The following is a 21,189-nucleotide window of genomic DNA, read 5'->3' as shown; positions in this document are numbered from 1 at the left end:
TGGGACACAGATGACTTCAACGTCATGATAGTTGAAGGGTATGATACTGGTTGTTAGCCACTAAATAATGTGTTTATGTAGTTGAGTTTCCTAGAATTGCAATATCTCATCTGTTCTCATTATATAGATTCTGCCTATTATACATATGGACTTTATTTTTATGTATTTATTTTTCTCACAAAAACATAAAGTACTTCAAGTATAAACACACAAATATTAGCACTAAAATTAGTGCAGGCCAATTTTCCAATAATTGAACTCCACTGGCCATACCTGAATTGGAATCCATAAAGAAATATCCAAACTGACCTCGGGAATTTTACAATTGATCAAAGTAAAACTCAATAATGCAACAATAGAAGATATAGATTTTCTTTTAGGGTAATTCAGTCATTGCCTTCATTATAACCCCATTAAACTTAATAATAAAATCCAGGGTTTTAATGAACTAAATGGTTAACAGGTATGTTTTCCAGTTCACTGAAAGAAACTGTCTCTCTTTCACCCAATGAATCAAATAGGTGTTTCATTCTTTACACTGCTGTTTACAAAGTGGATTTGGATTGTAAGATGAAGCAAACTCAGGTAATTCTAGGAGTTGTACAAAAATGGGAATGAGCAAGGCAGGGATAGAAAGAGGAAGGATGGAGGGAAAGAGAATGGAATGAGAGAGAGAGAGAGAGAGAGAGAGAGAGAGAGAGAGAGAGAGAGAGAGAGAGAGAGAGAGAGAAAGAGGGAGGGCACTATTGAGCCAAGTACCTTATCATTATTATTTACAATTCTTGGGATTCAGCAAAACATCTAACTTTAGACTGTAACAAGTAAAGGGCTATAGCTCTCAGTCAAATTTTAGAATGAAAATGTATTTTACAGAGCACAATTGAGCTCAATTACAATGTAAGGAAAGGACAGGAAAAGGACAAGGACTCTTTAGTGTGGTAACAGCCAACTCCAATAGTAGTAATAACTTTCTTTGATCCCAGTTCTGAATACTCAAAATAAATGATGGAGCAAAATCAAAGAAGTGACGAAGCACAAGGTGTCTGACAAATATAGTGTAAATCAAAATGTAAACTGTTAATCCCCCAACTAAATATGTCATTATGAGGTATTCAAAGCCACTGTAAATTGATTGTTTCATTTACTCATTAGAATAACTTTGTGATCATCATAGGTAAATTATTACCTTTACTTTTTAAGCATAAAGGGGAGTGAATGACTTCCTCAACATCAAGGGGTGAGCAGTGACAGAGCCAGGATGAGAATAGTTAGTCAGGGGTTCTGATCTAAAATAGCTTCTACACACTAAATGATATTAGACAAGGTTTACACTAATATGGTTGTATATTATTTAGTATAGAAGTTGGCCTTACTTTTAGGAAATATTGCTATTGTCATCAAGAAATGGTTTTGAAAATGAATATGCCATGGATATGTTAAAAAGAGTAAGTTGAAACCAACAAAGCAGGCAGGTATGTGGAGCTATTGGAACCCTTAAGTATTGTTGTTCAAATATAAGGTGGTACAGCCATGGTGAGAAATGACGATTGTTAAGACAATTACATATGGAATATTCAAAGGATCCAATCGCTATACTCTGGAGGTGTAGACAAAAAGTAAGAAAGAAAGAAAGAAAGAAAGAAAGAAAGAAAGAAAGAAAGAAAGAAAGAAAGAAAGAAAGAAAGAAAGAAAGAAAGAAAGAAAGAAAGGAGAGAGGGAGGGAGGGAGGGAGGAAAGAAAGAAAGGTAAATATGATGGTTATATATTCAAATATACTAAATTGTATTTAGTCTTGAAAGAAAGAAATATTGATACTTGCCACAGTACGGAATAACCTTGAAGAAATGGCAGTAAGGCAGCCAAATCACTTCCTAAGGGCCAAAAACTGAATAGATCACTATGGGAAAGTTAGGATGACGGTAAGTAGAAGACATGAATGGATCACTATGGAAAAGTTAGGATGATGGTAAGCACGAAGACCAAGTAGAATTGTTGTGAGGGCCCTGGAGGAGAGGAGATGGGGAGTTCAGTCTTTAAAGGTGTAGCAATTCAGGTTTGTAGCAGGAAAACAGTTATGGGAGGGTTGCTGGGAATGGCTTATAAGCTCAGAATAAACATAAGTGCATTGAAATGTACACTTAAATTCTATTTTCATATGTTCTCACAATTAAAAACATCCTACTTGTACTGAGTATCAATAATAAATAAAGAACTATCTGGGTTGGGGAGATGGCTCAGCAGCTTGGAACACTTAGCTGTTCTTTGCTGAGGATCCACATTCAGTTCTCAGCACCCACATAGTGGGTTCAGGGCCATCTGTAACTACCTTCCCCCAGCTCCAGTGAACTGACACTGTCATCTGGCCTTCCCAGTGATAAGGGATGAATGTTGTACACTTACATATATGCAGGCAAAACACTCAAACACGTTAAATAAAGTAAATATTTTTTTATTTTAAAAGAACTATTTAATCCAGAGTTCTCCTCTTAGCACATGGATGGTAGCCTCTCTGCAGTAATCAGAAATGTCTCAGTGCTGAAACAAAGGGTAGAGGATGGAGATATAACTGAGAGATACAGGCTTGGGGCGAGAATTCAAGGATTCAGTGAAAAATTCTAGAACTGTGTTGCTTATGTAGTATCAGTTTAGCTTCATGATGCTATGAACATTTAAAATACAAGCATCCCTACTTTGGATGTACTTTGAAGGTAAACATAAATACAGGATGTAATAATATAAAGGGGTGCTGAGGGAGAAGTAATACAGAGCTAATTAGTCTCAGACCGTATTGAATTCCATCCCTACAACTGGAAACCATGATTGCGACATGTTAATGCACACCCATCTGAAATTGATAGTAAATGAAGTGTAAATAATATGTCCGCTCAGAAAATAACAAGTATCTGGGGGAAAATCTAATAATTCAACAATTATTATTAAAAATATTTACATGACATGAATTCAGCCAGCCCATGTAGAAGGGAAAACTCAGTCAAACTGAATCTCACAGTGTGGCTCTCACAAGGAACACATTTGAAAAGGTTTGTAAATTGTTTAGTTCCTTGCAAATACAGACTCAGCTTCACAGAAGTGGATCTAGTTCAAGACTCATTATGCATCTGAGATTTACCGTGTACATTTCAAGTACCAATTGCGGCTGCAATCATAATGCAGTTTTCGCTTGATCAGCCTAGTTTACTACGTGTTTTTGTCTGGAAGGAGCTTAATTTAGACCTTAAGGCTTTCAAACAAACAACAACTGATAAACCCATAATAATATCTCATAGGAAATAACAATCACAGAGTCTATGGATTAAAAAAATCGTGGTTTTCTATAAGCATCAGAATCAGAATGCTGATCTTTGATACATTTGGACCCAAGTTTTGTGCATAGTGATAGATATGGATCTAGCTGCAGTCTTCTTCACACCAGCATCCAGTTATGTCAGCACCATTTATTGGAGATATTTTCTTTTTTTCCATTGTATAATTTTAGCTTTTTTGTCAAAACTCGGGTGTTCATAGATGTGTGGGTACATATTAGTGTTTTCAATTTTATTCCATTGGTGTACCTGTCTATTTTTGTGCCAATTCCATTCTTTTTTCAGGACTGCAGCTCTATAATAAGGCTTGAAGTCAGGGCTGGTGATGCCTCCAGATGTTGCTTTGTTGAATAAGATTGTTTTGGCTATCCTGGGCCTTTTGTTTTTCCATACAAAATTGATTATTGTTCTTTCAAGGTCTGTGAAGAATTGTACTGATATTTTAATGGGGATTGCATTGAATCTGTAGATTGCTTTTGGCAGGATTGATCTTACCTATCCAAGAGCATGGGAGATCTTTTCATTTTCTGATGTCTTCTTTAATTTCTTGCTTTAAAGACTTAAAGTTCTTGTGATACATGTCTTTCACTCATTTAGTTAGCATTACCCCAAGGTATTTTATGTTGTTTGTGGCAATTGTAAAGGATGACGTTTCTCTGAAACTCTTTCTACCAGGCCTCAATAACCTTGATACCCAAGCCACACAAAGACACAACTAAGAAAGAGAACTTCAGACCAATATCCATCATGAACATTGATGCAAAAATACTCAATAAAATACTGGCAAATCAGATTCCAAGAACACATCAAAACAATCATTCACCACGATCAAGTAGGTTTCATCCAGGGATGCAGGGATGGTTCAACATACAAAAATCCATCAATGTGATCCACCATATAAGCAAGCTGAGACACAAAAATCACAGATGCAGAACACACAGTTGACAAAATCCAACACCCCTTCATGATAAAACGTCTTGGAGAGATCTTGGATAACAGGAACATACCTAAACATGATAAAAGCTATATACAGCAAACCAATAGCCAAAATGAAACTAAATGGAGAGAAACTCAACGTGATTCCACTAAAATTAGGATCAAAACAAGGCTGTCCACTCTCTCCATATCTTTTCAATATTGTACTTGAAGTTCTAGCTAGAACGATATAACAACAAAAGGAGATCAACTGGACACAAATTGGAAAGGAAGAGGTCAAACTTTCACTATTTGCAGATAGTATGATAGTCTACATAAGCGATCCAAAAAACTCTACCAGGGAACTCCTGCAGCTGATAAATACTTTCAGCAATGTGGCAGGCTACAAGATCAAGTCAAGAAAATCAGTAGCCCTACTATATACAGACGATAAATGGGCTGAGAAAGAAATCAGCCAGTGTTTTTAAATGCTGAGACATCTCACCAGGCACCTAATACACTTCAGTTTTAATAGGAATATCTTAATGGTATTTGGTGTTGAAGCTATTCTAATTGTATTTCTGACTGCCTCACACATGTTGTCAACAATTTCAATCCCCAGATTTGTTTGAGGTCTTAAGGAGCAATATCTGAATGTTTGAAACTGTTTTTAATTCCTCACATCCTCCTTGCCTGTGTTGTGCTTCATCTGGCAGCTTCCCTTCTTTTGGTTCAGTAGTTGACCGAGGGAATGGGAGTTGTACCCTTTGTTTCTTTTTCTCTCTCAGAATATGTTAGTATTCCTCTGGCATCCCCTTCGCTACAGTGGTTTTGGATGAGTTGTACAGAGATGATAGTTCAAATCAAAGCAGGTCCTTATATCAGCTCTTTCCTTGCCCCTTTCCCTATACTCTAAAACTATGCATCAGCCACTCGTTCTCCCCCTTCCTGACCTTTCTTTCCATTTATGTTTTACTTTTCTAACTCAATGGCAGACTGACACGAGGGACTCAGCAGAGCTTTCCAAGTAAAATGACGTAGAGATTGGGTGACAAAATTTGTCATTGTTTTTAGACACAAGAACAAACACAGCCACCTAAGAACATAACTCCCATCATGAATTATCTTAAAACACACTATTTATTAAAAATACCTAGTTTGACACCAGAATGGGAGCAGGACAAACTTGTAAGATGGATGCGAGTATCCAGGGCACTGGTATCAGAAAGGTTCATATTTCTTCAGCTGCCTGAGTGTATACTAAGTGTGCAGGGAACTCAGCAGTCATGGAATCACAAATGAAATGCTACATCTGGCTATAAACACTCCTAAAGCTAACAAATGTGTGAATATATGTGTGAAGTCTTTTACTTTTTTATGTGAAGGATTTTGCTCTTGATGGGAAGATGTAACTATTGTGTGCTACTGGACCTTATAGTTTACTCAACAACAACAAAGCATAGGTTTTCCAATGTAGACCTTCTGTTTATAATATTTTTCTCCCATGCTCTGTTCATTGGTGCCTGCATTCAAATGTAGCTACTCAAATATGCAGGTTTTCTATGCTACCATCATAACTCATCCTTTTGTTTACAACTTGCAACATTCACTAATCACTACTATTTTTCCCTGAACATGTCGATTAAACCAATAACTTTCTTAAACATATAAAAATAAAATGCAGGAGTTGATGTTATTTGTAAAGGTGACAACTATGAAAACCCAGGTGCTTGGTGCCACATCATGGATACCCTTCTGCTATGTCCCCATCATAATAACTAACATTGACTTCTACAAGCCTGCATTTTAGATATGTGAATTATTATACTTGTAAAATTCTAAGCAAGAAAAACTAAAAGATCAACAAATTTAAAACTTTAAAATGTTGCCCATTTATAACTGTAACTCCTGTTAATGTTTTATACATGTGCACACACAGACATGCTTGCATGAGCACGCATGCAGGCACACACACACACACACACACACACACACACACACACCCTCACACTCCTGGTGTGAAGTGGGTGAGGTTTCAAGTTGGAAAATACCATGTGGATTGGAGAAAATTACTTAATTATTCTAAAAATAATTTTTCTCCCAATTAAAATGGTAATAAGAGCTATCAGCTTGTGTATACCAAGGTCTTGGTGACTATCAAATGATAATCCAGTTAATTCAACAGGTTGAAACAACAATTCTGTGTGATGAAGACAAGGGTGCAGAGCTGTGACCCATTGAGCCATTTTACATCACTACCTTATTCTTTACAGATGAGAAGAAAACAGGGACTTCTAGTGGTGATATGGGGAGCTCTGACAGTCACCACTGTCATGAAATAGGTTGTTGGACATTTGTACAGGGAAATTACAGTTGTTAGTGACAAATTCTCCATCCAAATGGAGACAGTAGACCCTTTGTTTTGGATGAAACTCATAATTCCTGTCTTCTATCTGTTTCTATGAAAGAATTAAATATGACTAATAATTTTAATTACTGACAATTTAATCAAAATTTCTTTGGCCTTCTCTAATTTCCAAGAAATGGAAAGGTTAGATTGCTCTGTAAGTTAATGTACCATTAAAAATATCCAGCTGTCTTAATAGCAGATCATAGAAGGGCTTGGGCAATTAGCATGAAACAATTTCACACCTTAATTACTGTCACATGGAATCTCTTTGGAAACGTGGGAGTGAGTTAAACACTGGTTTGGAGGTAACAGGTCATAGGGAAGGCTCCAGTATGCTGAAATGTTTGTTACAAAGGTTGAGAAATTATGAACAAAAGAAGATTTATGTCTTTATCTGAGAGCAGAGCAGATATAATAAGTATAAAAGAGAGACATAAGCAGGTGAAGAATGCATCGGGAAGAGGTGAGGACGTTTCACACTCATTCCAGAGACTAGCAGAGAGCTGCTGCAAGGAGTTACAGTGGAGAAAGGGAAACTCAAAAGAGGAAAGGAAGGAGAGTGAGGGTGGAACAAGAAGAAGAAGGGATTCAGAGACAAGGAGAGCCAGAGAGCCAGTGAGAAAAACCTTTCTGCAATATGCCGTGCCAGCGAGGGTTGAGGAATCCATCTTTCTGTATTTATCTTTAGTGTGGTTCAACCCAAAAGAGACTCCTTGCATATGAACCATCTAGTTCTTGTTCCAGATGGTTTAAATATATATGTATATAAATGTATTTATCTATCGAAATAAGTTGTGGTTTTCATTTTCCCAGTTGGAGCTTCACAACCTTAGGAGCCCAGTGTTTCCTCTCTTTGGTGACTCATGTGTAGCTGTGGGGATGGAATCTCTGCTGTACGACATTGAGATTATTTTCATCCATTGGCATATTTCTCTTCATTTCTTAAAGATAGAAGACAATAAGGCATTGCCCTTTTTTTATAAAAATATTTAAAGGCCTTTTGCTTTTAATCTGGCAAAGTTTGAGACATTGAATAGTGGCTAACCCGCGTGTTACTTCAATGAAGCAGACGAAATTTATAACTGACTTCATTCTCAATGATGGTCAAGATTGAAGAAGGAAAATGATTTTCTCAAAATGACTTAGCAAACAATTGCCAAGAGTAACCACAACTAGACTGTCTCATTCTTGATTACTTGGTATTTTTTATGTTACACATTTTTGTGATCAAATTCATAAAATAATTGGCATGGCACCTGCCAACTCCATGTAGCAATTAACTTAGTCCTAAAACACACCTATCTTAGTAGCAGTGGCGAATTTTAAATGGATAGTTAAGCTCAGTGGGTGTGTGATTGAAAGTTCCTGAAAGGAAGAAAACTCCACGGAACCTTCTACAAGGCTGGTGAACTGAACCGAATTTCCGGTGACTGTGGCAGGCCCACAGCCTATTTACAATTCCCCTTGGAGCATCGTTAGCCCCATTAATAGCCATTTTTGTCCCTTTGTGTTTTTCAAAATAAATACTTTGGTAACATCTTTCTTTCTCCAGCACTCAGTCCTAGAAATGTAAAATTTTTGGATAACACACGCACATACACACACACACACATACACACACACACACACCTTTTCAGTGGGAATAATTTGATTATAATTATTCAACCACTTGCAAGGGCTGAGCAATGAGCTTTTGAAGGAGGAGGGAGGAGAAAATGAGGTGTTTGTATCTTTTTCATTGTCAAAGTCTTTTGACTTCTTATACTGGAGGGGGAGGTCACCCGAGACAGTTTAAATCTGGGGTGTCACTTCTCAGCGGTGGAATAATGCTCTGAGAATCAAGGAGCCTGTGCTGTTCTCTTAAATTCTAGAGGTGATCCAAGTAAGTAAAGGCTTCTGTGCAGTGTACATAGCATTGGGCTTAAATACCAAGTCAATCCATCCAGGAGATGCATTTGCAACCCCTCATTAACACTAGAGAATGAAGGACTGAAGGGAAATGGGCAAGTGGGTAATTATTATCATGCTATCTGTATAAGAATTACAGACCTTTTAGATGGAAAAACTTAATTTTAGGAATCTTGGCATTCAAATGAAACCAATGCAGGAATGTGATAAAGGCAAAGATGTTTGAAGAAAACGAAAACAATCACAACACTAAAATAACACATTTGGCTTTCTACCACCTAGAGCTAATCGACTTCACAAAAGAACAGCCCACTCATCATGCAGTGCTGGGATCTGCCAGGGCGGTAATGGCATAAGCCGTGGGTTTACAGATTTATAAAGATTTTCTTGAACATTAGAAATAAAACAGCCTGCAACTGCTTGTTTAAACAGCTATATGCCCAAATGCTTGCAGTGCTACTGTTTCACATTTCTTTTCTAAAAGTATCTTCCAATTATATGCTTTATAATTAAACCATGGAGAGATCATTAAAAAATAAAACCCTTTCTTTAAAAGTACAGTTTATGCTTAGAGTACCTTTCATCTTAGGTTTTGATTCAGAAGAAATAGACAAATAGCAAATTACCAATGATAGGAATAGTTCATAAAACTACTTTGTTCATTCACTAATCTAATAAAGGAAATGTGTCTAGACTATTTTATATGTAAATCTAATGCAAGGTTCCATCAGAGTTTGTGGTTTTACACTAAAGTACTCACAAGAAGTGTCGCAATACTGTCATAAGTAGATGTGTGAATGTCAAAAATAGAAACAACTGAGTGTGTAAGGGGAGAACCATACAATTTCATTGTCAAAAACATTAGAAAATACTTATCCCAAATTAGTATACATAGTGGGAAATTAAATTCATTAAAATAATAAGTATATAATTATTTTATATCTTATTCATATATTATATATGTATATAATAATTGTTATATCTCCTTGCTAAATTTGTCTCTTTCTTTACTGCTTTATGTAGTTTATCTCAAAGAATATTTTACGTGATGTAAGTATAGGTGCCACTGTATTCTTTCAGCATGGAATGTCTTTTTCTGTCTGCTCCTTGTGTCTATCTATATATACTAGGGAAGGACACTTCCTGAGGACAGCAAATTATTGGACTGGGTGACTCACTGAGTTATTTATTTCTAAGATTATTGGATCTTCATGTATTTTAATCCATTCAGACTGAATCTTGTTAGTTTTTGAAATAAATTTTCCTTTCAATTGCTATTAACATTTAAAAATAAGAGGTACAAAGGCAACATATTCTTAATTATTTTAACTCAGTTTGAGCGTGGCATTCCATTAATGGTCCCAAGCACTTCAATATGTGTTTCTATATCACTTCATAAACAATTGTCTTAATTATGCTGGGCTTAAAACCAATTTACTGTGTGATTTTTAACATGGTGTATAGTGGTAGGAATGAGACATAGGCCCCATAGTTTCAGTCATTTGGACACCTGGTCTGCAGTTGGTGATGGTGTTTGGGAAGGTTTGGGAGGTGCTGTCTTGCTGAAGGAAGAATGTGACTACGGGTGGGTGGGCTTTCAGAGTTTAAGGCCTTGCCCTATATCGGATTTGCTTTCTTCTGTTTTCTGTTTGCAATTCAAGATGTGAGTTCTCAGCCTACCATTCCTGCTGTCTGCTGCCATGCTGTCACCACCATGATGGACTCTAACTTTCAAGAACCATAAATGAATATAAAGTCTTCTGTAAATTGCCTTGCTCATGGTGATTTATCACAGCAACAGAAAAACAACTAACACATAGTACAGCATTTCTAGATCACCATCTCATTACCAGTAACTTCTCTGGGTAGCTAGATATTCATAGCTTATTCCCAATTGTAGGGAAGCATAATGTAGAGCTAGTGCTTACTCACTGGTATTGGACTTGCTGGACTGTAATCTCACTGTGGTGGTTTTCTAGATTTGTGATCTTGAATGCTTTATATAATTTGTTTAGATATTAGTCATCTCATCTATAAAATAAGAGTAACCTAGGGCTATTGCAGTTCTTTGAAATACAATAGTATACATAACCTGCCTAGTGAATACTAAATTGATATTTTGCAAGAATAACTTGGAAAGCCAGCAGGAAGGAAAAAGTTCTGATGCACATAAAAAATAAAGCTTAACAGGACCTCAATTACCTTTCTTACAAATAGAAACATAATGTTATAAAACATAGCTGCTTACAGAATTGATGGAAAATGGTTCAAATTTTGTATATTGACAATTATAGCACAGTATAAGCATAAAGGACTTGACCAACTTATGTTTGTAAAATAATTTTTCTGTTTTGTTTTTCGATATGTGGTTTCTCTGTGTAACAGCTCCAGCTGTCCTGGAACTAGCTCTGTAGACCAGACTGTCCTTTAACTCACAGAGATCCACTGACTCCTGACTACTGGGATTAAAGGCATGTACCCATCACCTGGCAAGCAAGTTATGTTTAAGAGCATGAATCTCTGCAAGGATCTGTGAGTTTTATTTCTATGCTGTGCTACATTCCAGGAGAAAGGAAGGAGATGCAATCATTTGTAGACATGTTCAAGAGTGTTGCAGCACTCATGTTGCTTGCAGAAAGCAACATGAAGCTGGAAAATGGGGGAACCGAACACAAGCTGTTTTTCAGCAAATGCTGGGCAAAAGACACCACCTCTATTTCCTAAAACAGTTTGGAATGTTATTAAAGGCATGTGTTATGGCAAAGCAGTCTACTGCCAGCCAGGGCAGGAGGTGCTGTGTACATAGATAAAGAGGTCTGTAAACCAACAGCAGCAGCAACAGCAAAAGTGTTGAGCCCTCTTGCCTAGTAATTCAAGAACATCTACAGGCTTTCTGACTTCAGACCAGCCTGTCTTACCCATGTTCATGAAAGTTCAGCACTTGCCTGTTTGAGTCAGAGTGCTTGGGGTGTGAATTCTAGCTCTTTTACTCACTGATTCAATGACTTGGGACTAATTACACACTGTCTTTTTTTACTCCAAATCCAACATTTGTGAAGCAAATTATACTAGAACTTATTTCATATAAATGGAATAAAAATGAGAAAATAATTGAGGCATACTTTATTTTATGTTTTTTTTGTTTTTTTTTTTTTTGGTTTTGGCTTTTTGAGACAGGGTTTCTCTGTATGGTTTTGGAGGCTGTCCTGGAACTCACTCTGTAGACCAGGTTGGCCTCAAACTCACAGAGATCCACCTGCCTCTGCCTCCTGAGTGCTGGGATTAAAGGTGTGTGCCAACAATGACCAGCAAGGCATACTTTAAAATGCCAACTAGAAGAAAAAATCATAAAACTTAACAATATTAGTCTTCAAAAGTGAGTCTCATCATGTTCTTTGTATTTCACACCTGAGAGTTATTTCCCACAAACGAACCATGAAAAGAACCTTGGAATTAAATTCTAGTATTAGTGAATCTGATTTAATAACAGATGTTATTTTCCTCCCAGTATAAAGGGAGAAATCCTCATAATTCACAAGTAAAAGCAAAACTAAAACAAACAACTAAAATAATGCCAGTAAGGGAACACGAGGCATTCTAAAGTGAAGAAGGTGAAATTCAGAAGCAGAAACTGATACCTTAGTAGCCATTCTACCACTGTCAGCCCAGACCATCAAAAGGTTCATGTCCTCTGTACCTAAGTATGAGTAACAACCTAGGTGTTGCCACTAAGGTGATAAGAATGTGTGGCAACTACTGGAGACTATGCTGACATGAAAACGTGCATAGATTTTCAATCTCTTCTTCTACTTCATCTTGTTAATGCTGCTAGCAGGATCACACACAGTGTGTGTAGTTTTGACAGGAGTGCAATGTGCAGGTCTTGCCATGCACTCTACATGGAGCTATATTTTGTGTACCATTCTGGCTGCACTGTGCAGATCTAAGGAATCACAGCAAGACACTAAGATGAAAAATGTGAAAGAGTCAAGCTGCCAAGGTCCCCAGTTTGAGCTACCAGGGCACCATTTCTGGAGAGCTCACCCCCAGATTTACTTTCTAAGAGAACTAGCATGACCAACCTGCAACTTACATGTATTGTGTGAGATCAATCTTAATTCTAGTTTATAGCACTGTAAGAATCTCCTTGTACCTTCCCTTATTTATACAAAATGCAGCAATAAGCAGAACACTAAAGTGTGTCTGGGACTCTGAGTACAGTCATCCCACACATTTCTTTTTGACATGTACATAAGGCCATTCGCCCCAAGAGGAAACTCAACCAACTAGAGTACAGGAAACAGTTCCAATTAAGGAGGCAGATTATAAATGTTTCCTTTGGGGGACTGGAGTATGAGGGGTTCAACAGGACTATACTATCTACATAAAGAATAAATAAAAATTGATTTTTTAACATATTTTCTACTCTACCAAAGTTTGCTAATGGTCTTGTACCACTGTTGCAAAAAAAATGAATACATCAGCTTAACTGTTAAAAATGATACAGGAGTTGAAAGTGTTATTTGCCAAAGCATGAGTATATTTCCTATAGTAGTATTATCTACCTCATAGGGATCTTCTACTCATCCTTACAAAGCAGGCATATTTCTGTCGTTAACTATAGTGTACATGGAATGGTTTTGTCTGGGAGATTCCTCCTTGTTCCCAATTGTATGAGTCTGGCCTAGTCCTTAATGATGTATTCCTTTCAGTGGAAATGACAATACATTTTATAATTCCAATAATAAATCAACAACATGAAATGCACTATGTTTTCCAGTACACTGTTGCCATATTTCATACCTCTATGAATATATCCTCTGGAAAATATACTTCTTAGTCTTTGTGCTTACTTGGTCCCACACATGTTCACTTATCCAGCTGAGAACTGATCAAGTATCTCTTTATGACATGCTAAATAGTGCACATGAAAAAAAAGAAATATGTGGCTAAAAAGCAAATATCGTTCATTCAGAGAATGAGTTACTCATGAATGTACAGAGACAGTGGGACAATAGGCCTATCTAGTACAACATGATCAGCAGAAAATATATATAGAAGATACAAGAAATAGTGCTTAATTCTTCTGTAAAGAAGTCAAAGAAAAATAATAACAGAAGTATGGGCCCCTAAATCCTACTTTGCAAAGGTTAATAAGCAGATGTGTGGATGAAAATTAGGACCGGTGGAATAGAAAGCAGGAGGCCAACCACAGTACAAACTCAGTTTCACATGACTAAAGACTCGAGGTATGAGAAAACGCTCAAGAGGCATTAGAGGTAGTGACTGTCACCTTCCACCCAGCATTTTAAACATAACATAATATGAGATAGATTGTGATTGACTGCTACAGTCTGCTATAGTCACACTTACTGTGTGTACACTGGGCAGCTCGCATGATGCATACTTTTCAACTGACAGACATCTACAACATTTATAGGAGAGCAAGTCAATCTAAGTCAGGGTTGCAGTGCACTGTCTCAATGGTTTCATTTCCTTAGAAAAGGTGACTGAGCCATATTTTAAGCTTCTATACTAGTTTCCAGAGAATAATGCTATAATGTAAGTGTCAAATAAAATTATTCTCTGGTCTGCATTGCAAATATGATCACTCAACAACCTAGGTAGAGAACTTTTGAGGAAAATAATAGTTTCCCTCAAAAGGATTATTTCTCTGCCCGTTTGAAAGAAGTCAACATTATTTTAAGTGATAAAAAGAGGGCAACTTTTAGGCTTAAATGAGAAGGGGAAGACTTCAGATCAAACAAAATAATACTCTTTTGTTCCTTACAAATATGAAGAAAACTGATAAACAATGTTATTAGATTTTTCTCATAAGGATGAAGAGATCAGCATTACACATATGAATCAAATTACTTGGAAAAATTAAGCTCTGTAATAATAGTATTAGTATTTTTCAGAGGTATTCTAAAAGATGGAATAGTGTTCAACAAGGAAGGAAATTATATTCCAAATGGTAACTGACATTAATTTTTTTTGTTTTTTGGGACAGGGTTTCTCTGCATGGCTTTCAAGCCTTTCCTCAAACTATCTCTTGTTGACCAGGCTGGCCTTGAACTCACAGAGATTCACCTGCCTCTGCCTCCCAAGGAATGGAATTAAAGGCATATGCCAACACCACCCAGCATGGCACTAATTTTCTATATTCAGGAATTTTCTAGCTTCCATATTCAAGTACATCTTTTCTAGGTACCACATATTTGCTAGGAAAGTTCCTATTATTTTCTGAATCTTTGCCCCATCACTTCACCACAGGCAGAGTCTACAGAACAGGAGACAAAGATCACCATTCCCAGCACATAGATCAGGGCCAGGAAGAAAAGTTGCTTTCATACCTTCAATAGGTTTTGGTACAAAATGAGATGAGGGTTTGGTTTTCTTCACTCTGTTCCCCTTCATGATTTGACCTTCTTTATTGAGTCCTAGAAACCATGCACGCCCGGATTCCTGCTGGCGATACAGGGTTGAAGAATAGATCACATAGTAGTTTTCAAACACAGACTCCTTAAATTTGCATTCTGGGGTAAAAACATCCTGCAGAAATAAACACAGTAAAAGAGAAAGGAATCAGTAATGAATCAGCAGTGGCTGCATCCAGCCAGTATCAAACATATCTGCAGTGTTCAGAACAAGGCACAGGAAGCCAGACACAATTTCAGTTAGCACCCTTATAGAGAGTCATTGTACAAAATTAAAACCCAAAATTCTTTTTCCAACCAACTTTTATTTAATCCAGAGAAACAACTGTTCAAATATGGTTACTCACTGGAGGCTAAATTCCTGGATAAGTCTAAAATCTTAGCAAGCACATTGTTTTATAAATTAAAGTGTTTGGACAGTCCTCTCTTTAGTGACTGTTAACACAGACTTGAAAAGGTAGAACTTACTCTTAGGAACCAAAATCAAAATGTAACTACAAATAACACAGGCACACCAGATGTTTTTGAAGGAAATATGCTATAGACACAAAAAAATTTATGACACAGCAAAAACTTGTATCCTAAACACATCAGTATGCTACTACTTTGCTTGATACCTGTAGTTTTCCCTTTAATTCATTTGAATGTGGTATTCTTAGTAATAAAAACATTACATATAACAATTTTAGGAATAAGCAATAGGAGAAAATACTCCTATTGAAGAATCCTCGATGAAATATAGAAAGAAACTGTTATTCCACAAGGAAATCTTAAGAACATCTTCTTCTGCCTTATCTCTTAGTGAGGCTTAGCACCTCAAAATGCTAAAAAGTTAGCTAAAAGATGCATGAAAGTAAAATTACAAGTCAATGGCAGAATTCACCCTTAATTGTGTCATAATCTCAGACTCTCAGATCCAGTTTTTCTCTTTCTGATGATGTGTAATACAATTTTGTACTCAATACAGTAAAATTCCATCTTAATATGTCAAAGAATGAAATGTATTTTTCTAAAGATGAAATGCCTCTCCTTCTGAGATAAGCAAGAGAGCCAGGCGTTGGTGGTGCACGCCTTTAATCCCAGCACTTGGGAGGCAGAGGCAGGTGGATATCTATGAGTTCAGAGTTCAAGGACAGCCTACAAAACAATACAGAGAAACCCTGTATCGAAAAACCAAGGGAGAGAGGGAGGGAGGGAGGGAAGGAGGGAGGGAGGGAGGGAGGGAGGGAGGGAGGGAGGGAGAGATGCAAGAGAAAAATGAGATATTATGTTATGCAACTATAAGCAAGTAAGACACCCCCATGCCAAACATGCTCGCTATAGAGAGTCTTTGCCACTACACACTGTTTGGTGCATTTACACAGAGAACTTCAAAAACCATGAACACACAAAAATAAAGCTGATAGGAACCTTGTTCTTATAGATGATATTCCTGACTTCATGTAGAGAGAGCTAAGAGACAAACAAGTAGGAGGCTAGTGAAGGCTGTAAGTGTTAACAAAGCCACTAAAGGGACTCCTTTGATTTGAAATGAGTTTCATTTTACTGAACAAAGAATGGTACCGAGAAAATGGAAATACGGTAATAATAGCAATAGTACATTAACAGTGTTTATATTAGAACTGAAAATGAGAATCCTTAGAATACTCTTCATTCTAAGAAAATAATCCTACTAATCTTGGAAATAAATGACTATAAGATACTATTTAATATGAGGTTGATAGAAACTGCACAATCAAAAGTGATGATAAGGATAAGAATATGAAAAAATGATAGCTCTTATACTTGCTGGTAGGAGCATAAAATGGTGTAATAGATGAGAAAATAGCCTGATACTTTCCCAAAAGAATAAAAATACAGCTAGAAAGGATCCAATGATTCTACTTCTAGCCATCCACCTTTGGGAAGTGAAAATATGTCCATAAGAAAATTTATACATAAATGCTGATAGTATTGATTACAGAAACAACTGAAGTATTTATCAACTAATGAGTAGATCAACAAAATGTGGCATAGCTTTATAACATATTACTATTCAGTGGTAAGAGTACTGGGATACTGATTCATATGACAATATAAATGAGCCTTAAAACATTATGCTAAGTGGAACACAAAACCATTAGGCTACATGGAGCAAATGATAAAAGTTATTTGATTCCAGTTATATGAAATATTAAAACAGGATTTGTAATACTGCATATAATGAGCAAACAATTTCAGAGATGGAAAGTAGCGGATGTCAAGTGCTACCACGGAATAAAACAGAATGGCTGCTTCCCTGGAGAGATGGAAATGAGTCAGAATTAAATAGTTCTGACATTTGTGCAACTTTGTAGAAATAACTAAAATCCACTGAAAGTCTTTAAATGTGAATTTTATTGTGTGTAAGTTATATTTCAATAAAAATATCAAGAGAAAGAAATTGGCCAGAGAAGATGAGGGGAGAGAAAAAAAGCATTGGGTGTTCTTACATAGTAGCACTGGTCTTAACAACGTGTGCTCTTTATGACATCAGGTCCATATTACCAAGAAAGAGCCAAATCATTGCCAAGTACAGATATTAAAGAAGTGTATATTCATTTAGTGTAAAGTACCATTGTAAGTCTTTGCAGATTTTGATGCTGAGCACTGAACCCAGGGCTTGTGTGCTAGGCAAGTGTTCTCCTCTGAACTATATCACCAGGCCAGTATTGGTCTGTTTTTCAAACTGATGAACACCCTGAAGCAAGTTAATAATAAAAGACAAATGGCTTATTGAGTTGGTGGCTTTAGAGGCTGAAAGGGCTCTAGATAGATGGCAGAATTGGGAGAGATAGGGAAAAAGATTGTTTCACAAAGTAGAAAGCCAGTGTCAGACATGGATTCACCAGTCCTTCCTAAGACTACACTCTTACTTAACTTAAGGACGTTCCATTATGCTCCACCCCTTAGTGGTCCCACTAACTTCCAATATTGCCAGTCTACAAGAATTAAGTTAAATCTTATAGAATTAAGTTAAAAAATTTAGAACAAGATTAAATTTTGCTATTTTATTTTAAAATTAGGCTGAGGAGTTGAGGAGAAGACTTGGTAGGTAAAATGTTTGCTGTGCAATCATGAGAAATTATGATAGACCCCACAGACCCAAATGAAAACATTGGTGTCTGTATTCCCAGCCTGGGTCAGCAGAGATAGAGGGCTCTCTGAGACTTAATGGTCAGCCAATGCAGCTGAAATAATAAATTCCAGGTTCAGTGAGATTCCTGTCTTAAAATATAACAACGAAATGAACCTATCATGAACATCTCTCACCTCTACAAACGTATGCACATGTATGCAGGTGCACCCCCATTAATTTGTCCACACAAACACAAGATGATCAATCAATTTCAATGCTTACATTTCTTTATCCATCTCAATATGAAATAAACAGGTATATTATCTCTAGATGTTAAGAGACTTTGAGACTCCAGGGAGAAACCTTGAGACACTGAGTCTGCTTGGGCAATGACTTTCAGTATGACTTCTACACTGCAACTGCTATTTCAATTTCAACATAAAGTTGGGCATCAATGAATTAATAATGTATTTTTATTACATTCTTTTGTATAATAAAACATAAAAATCCTGGACTTGGGGTGCCTACCAATTAAGATTGTGCTTTTAGCATCATTCATATTATAAGACTTCAAATAAGTGGCTAAAACTGAATTTCATATTTTTCAAGTGAAAAAGGAGGCATTTCAAAAAAGTTGATACAGATGGACACTTTCAAAATGCATTCAGCACCATGTCACATTAACCATGTGACAAAGGATTGTATTTTGTCACATAACAATGTATTAAATTTTGTGCATTTTCACATTATTACATGCTGTCTATCACCCAGAAAGGGATGCATGAGTATACCTGAAACAAAATATGCAATAATTTTAAAAGCCTTTGGCCATGACTTAGACAATCAGATGCATTCAGATGGATTCTAAGATTATTCAATGACTGTCCAGAATTATAGCACATCTAGTGTGCAGTTAAGACAGTATGGGAGCCAAAGGTGACAAGAGTCTAGAATGCCTTGACTAACACTGAAAACAGAGTCACAAGCAGTATAATAAGGAAGAATTTTCCCTCTTGAAAATTCACATTGCAAGTTGTGAATTCTTCTTATGTCTGTGATTCTGAGCTCTTAGATTAAAGGCATGCGCCGCCACCGCCCGACTCTATTGAGAATTTTTAATTGGGTTATTTGGTGTTTTTTGTCACTAGCTTCTTGAATTCTTTGTATATTTTGGAAATCAGCCCTCTGTCAGATGTAGGGTTGTTGAATATCCTTTTCCATTCTGCGGGCTGTCATTTTGTCTTGTAGTCTGTGTTCTGTACCTTACAGAAGCTTCTCAGTTTCAGGAGGTTCCATTTATTGTCGATCTCAGTGTCTGTGCTACTGGTGTTGTGTTCAGGAAGTCGTCTCCTGTACCAATTGGTTCAAGGATACCACCTACTTTCTCTTCTAAGAGGTTCAGTGTGGCTGGATTTATGTTAAGGTCTTTGATATATTTGGACTTAAGTTTTGTGCATGGCGATAGATATGGATTTAGCTGCACTCTTCTACACACCAGCATCTAGTTATGTCAGCACCATTTGTTGAAGATGTTTTCTTTTTTTCCATTGTATAATTTTAGCTTCTTTGTCAAAAATCAGGTGTTCATAGGTGTGTGGGTATATATTAGTGTTTTCAATTTTATTCCATTGGTCTACTTGTGCCAATACCAAGCTGTTTTCAGGCCATGGCCTGAGTAGTCAGAGGGGTGCTTACTGCTGGGCTGTGGGGCTACAGACTATAACTAAATTATTAGTAGACTTGTGTGCAGCTGCAAAGCCAACAGACAAACACCAATTTATTTATTTATTTATTTTAATTTTTTAATTTAAGTTAGAAACAATTTTGTTTCACGTGTCAATCCTAGCTCCCTCTCCCTCTCCTCCTCCCCTACCCTCCCCAGCAGGTCCCTCAGTCCCCCACCCAGTCTCCACTCTGATCCCCAAGGAGGGTGAGGCACTCCATGGTGGATCTCCAGTAACTGTCATTTCATCCTGGGCAGGGCCTAGGCCCTCCCGCAAGAATTCAGGCGGGAGAGCCTCCCATATTGTGGCATGGACACTCAAAATCTATTTGTACGCCAGGGATAAATACTACCCAAGGTCCCATAGATTACCTAGGCCTCCTCACTGACACCCACATTCAGGGGGTCTGGATCAGTCCCATGCTTTCCACACTGCCATCAATCTGGAGTCCAAGAGCTCCCCCTTGTTCAGGTTAACTGTTTCTGTGGGTTAAATCAGCCCACTCAATTTATAAATAAAGAGTTCCTAACTTAAAACTGTCAAATTTGCAATTTCTTTTAATGATAATATCAATGCATAAAATAAACAAGATATGATAAGAGACTCTTCCAAAACACTTGAGAAATGGATAGTAAATAATCTGATAAAAACATCACTTGGACCCCTACATTTCTGGTGTGTTATTTACTGATAATTTTCCATCTGACCTATTCGGTTAGCCTCACTAAACCCCAAATGCTACCAACATAAACAGAAGGGGTCATATAGATCAAATTTATCAGTTATCTTTTGATACCTACAAAACGATGCAACTATTTCCTTTTCATTGAATAAAATTATTTAAAATATTTTTGTGCTTCACTATCGTGTAAAATTGCTTTAAAATTTTGAAAGTGAATTAATTTGGTTATTAGTCAAAGCCAAATATTTTTGCAGTGGTAGGCATAGGATCTAAGCTGGTTCTCTATTAGGAAGCTACAGTCCATTCTCATCACAGCCTCCTCTGTTTCCCCTTACCTGCAACAGGTATGCTTTTGAACTCAGGTGAGAATCTGTGATTCATGCAGCCCTGTGTTGTTAACATGGTATGATGAACCTGTTCTGCTCATGCCTTCCTTCCTCATTTTTAGCTGGCATGCTCATGGGATGAATAAGAACTTGGTGAATTCACAATCCTCGTCCCCCTGCCTTTGATTTCCTTACTGTTGCTCAAACACAAGTGGTTCATGTCATTTTCCCTTATTCCTGAATCTCTTCATTTCTTTTTATCCCTCAATATATGCTTTTATTTAAAATAGAAACATGCATACATTACATGTCAATCCCAGCTCCTTCTCCCACCCCTCCTCCCTTGTCCTTCCACCAGGCCCCC

The 21,189-nt window shown here is 37.0% G+C and overlaps 1 protein-coding gene across 4 annotated transcripts in view; it reads right to left on the bottom strand.

Annotated features, from left to right (window-relative positions):
- Fgf12 (fibroblast growth factor 12) overlaps positions 1-21,189 on the bottom strand; it is a 515,142-nt gene that overhangs the window by 6,349 nt on the left and 487,604 nt on the right. For all 4 annotated transcript variants that reach the window (XM_005071590.4, XM_005071589.4, XM_040751004.1 and 1 more), the window contains one exon: positions 14,913-15,111. In XM_005071590.4, the coding sequence (XP_005071647.1) occupies positions 14,913-15,111 (199 nt within the window). The remainder of the gene's footprint in view (positions 1-14,912; positions 15,112-21,189) is intronic.

The sequence above is a fragment of the Mesocricetus auratus genome, unplaced genomic scaffold (genome assembly GCF_017639785.1).
Source record: "Mesocricetus auratus isolate SY011 unplaced genomic scaffold, BCM_Maur_2.0 Super-Scaffold_100008, whole genome shotgun sequence".
Lineage (NCBI taxonomy): Eukaryota > Metazoa > Chordata > Mammalia > Rodentia > Cricetidae > Mesocricetus > Mesocricetus auratus.
Note: the sequence above shows the minus strand (reverse complement) of the source record. Positions and strands in the feature narration are given on the sequence as shown.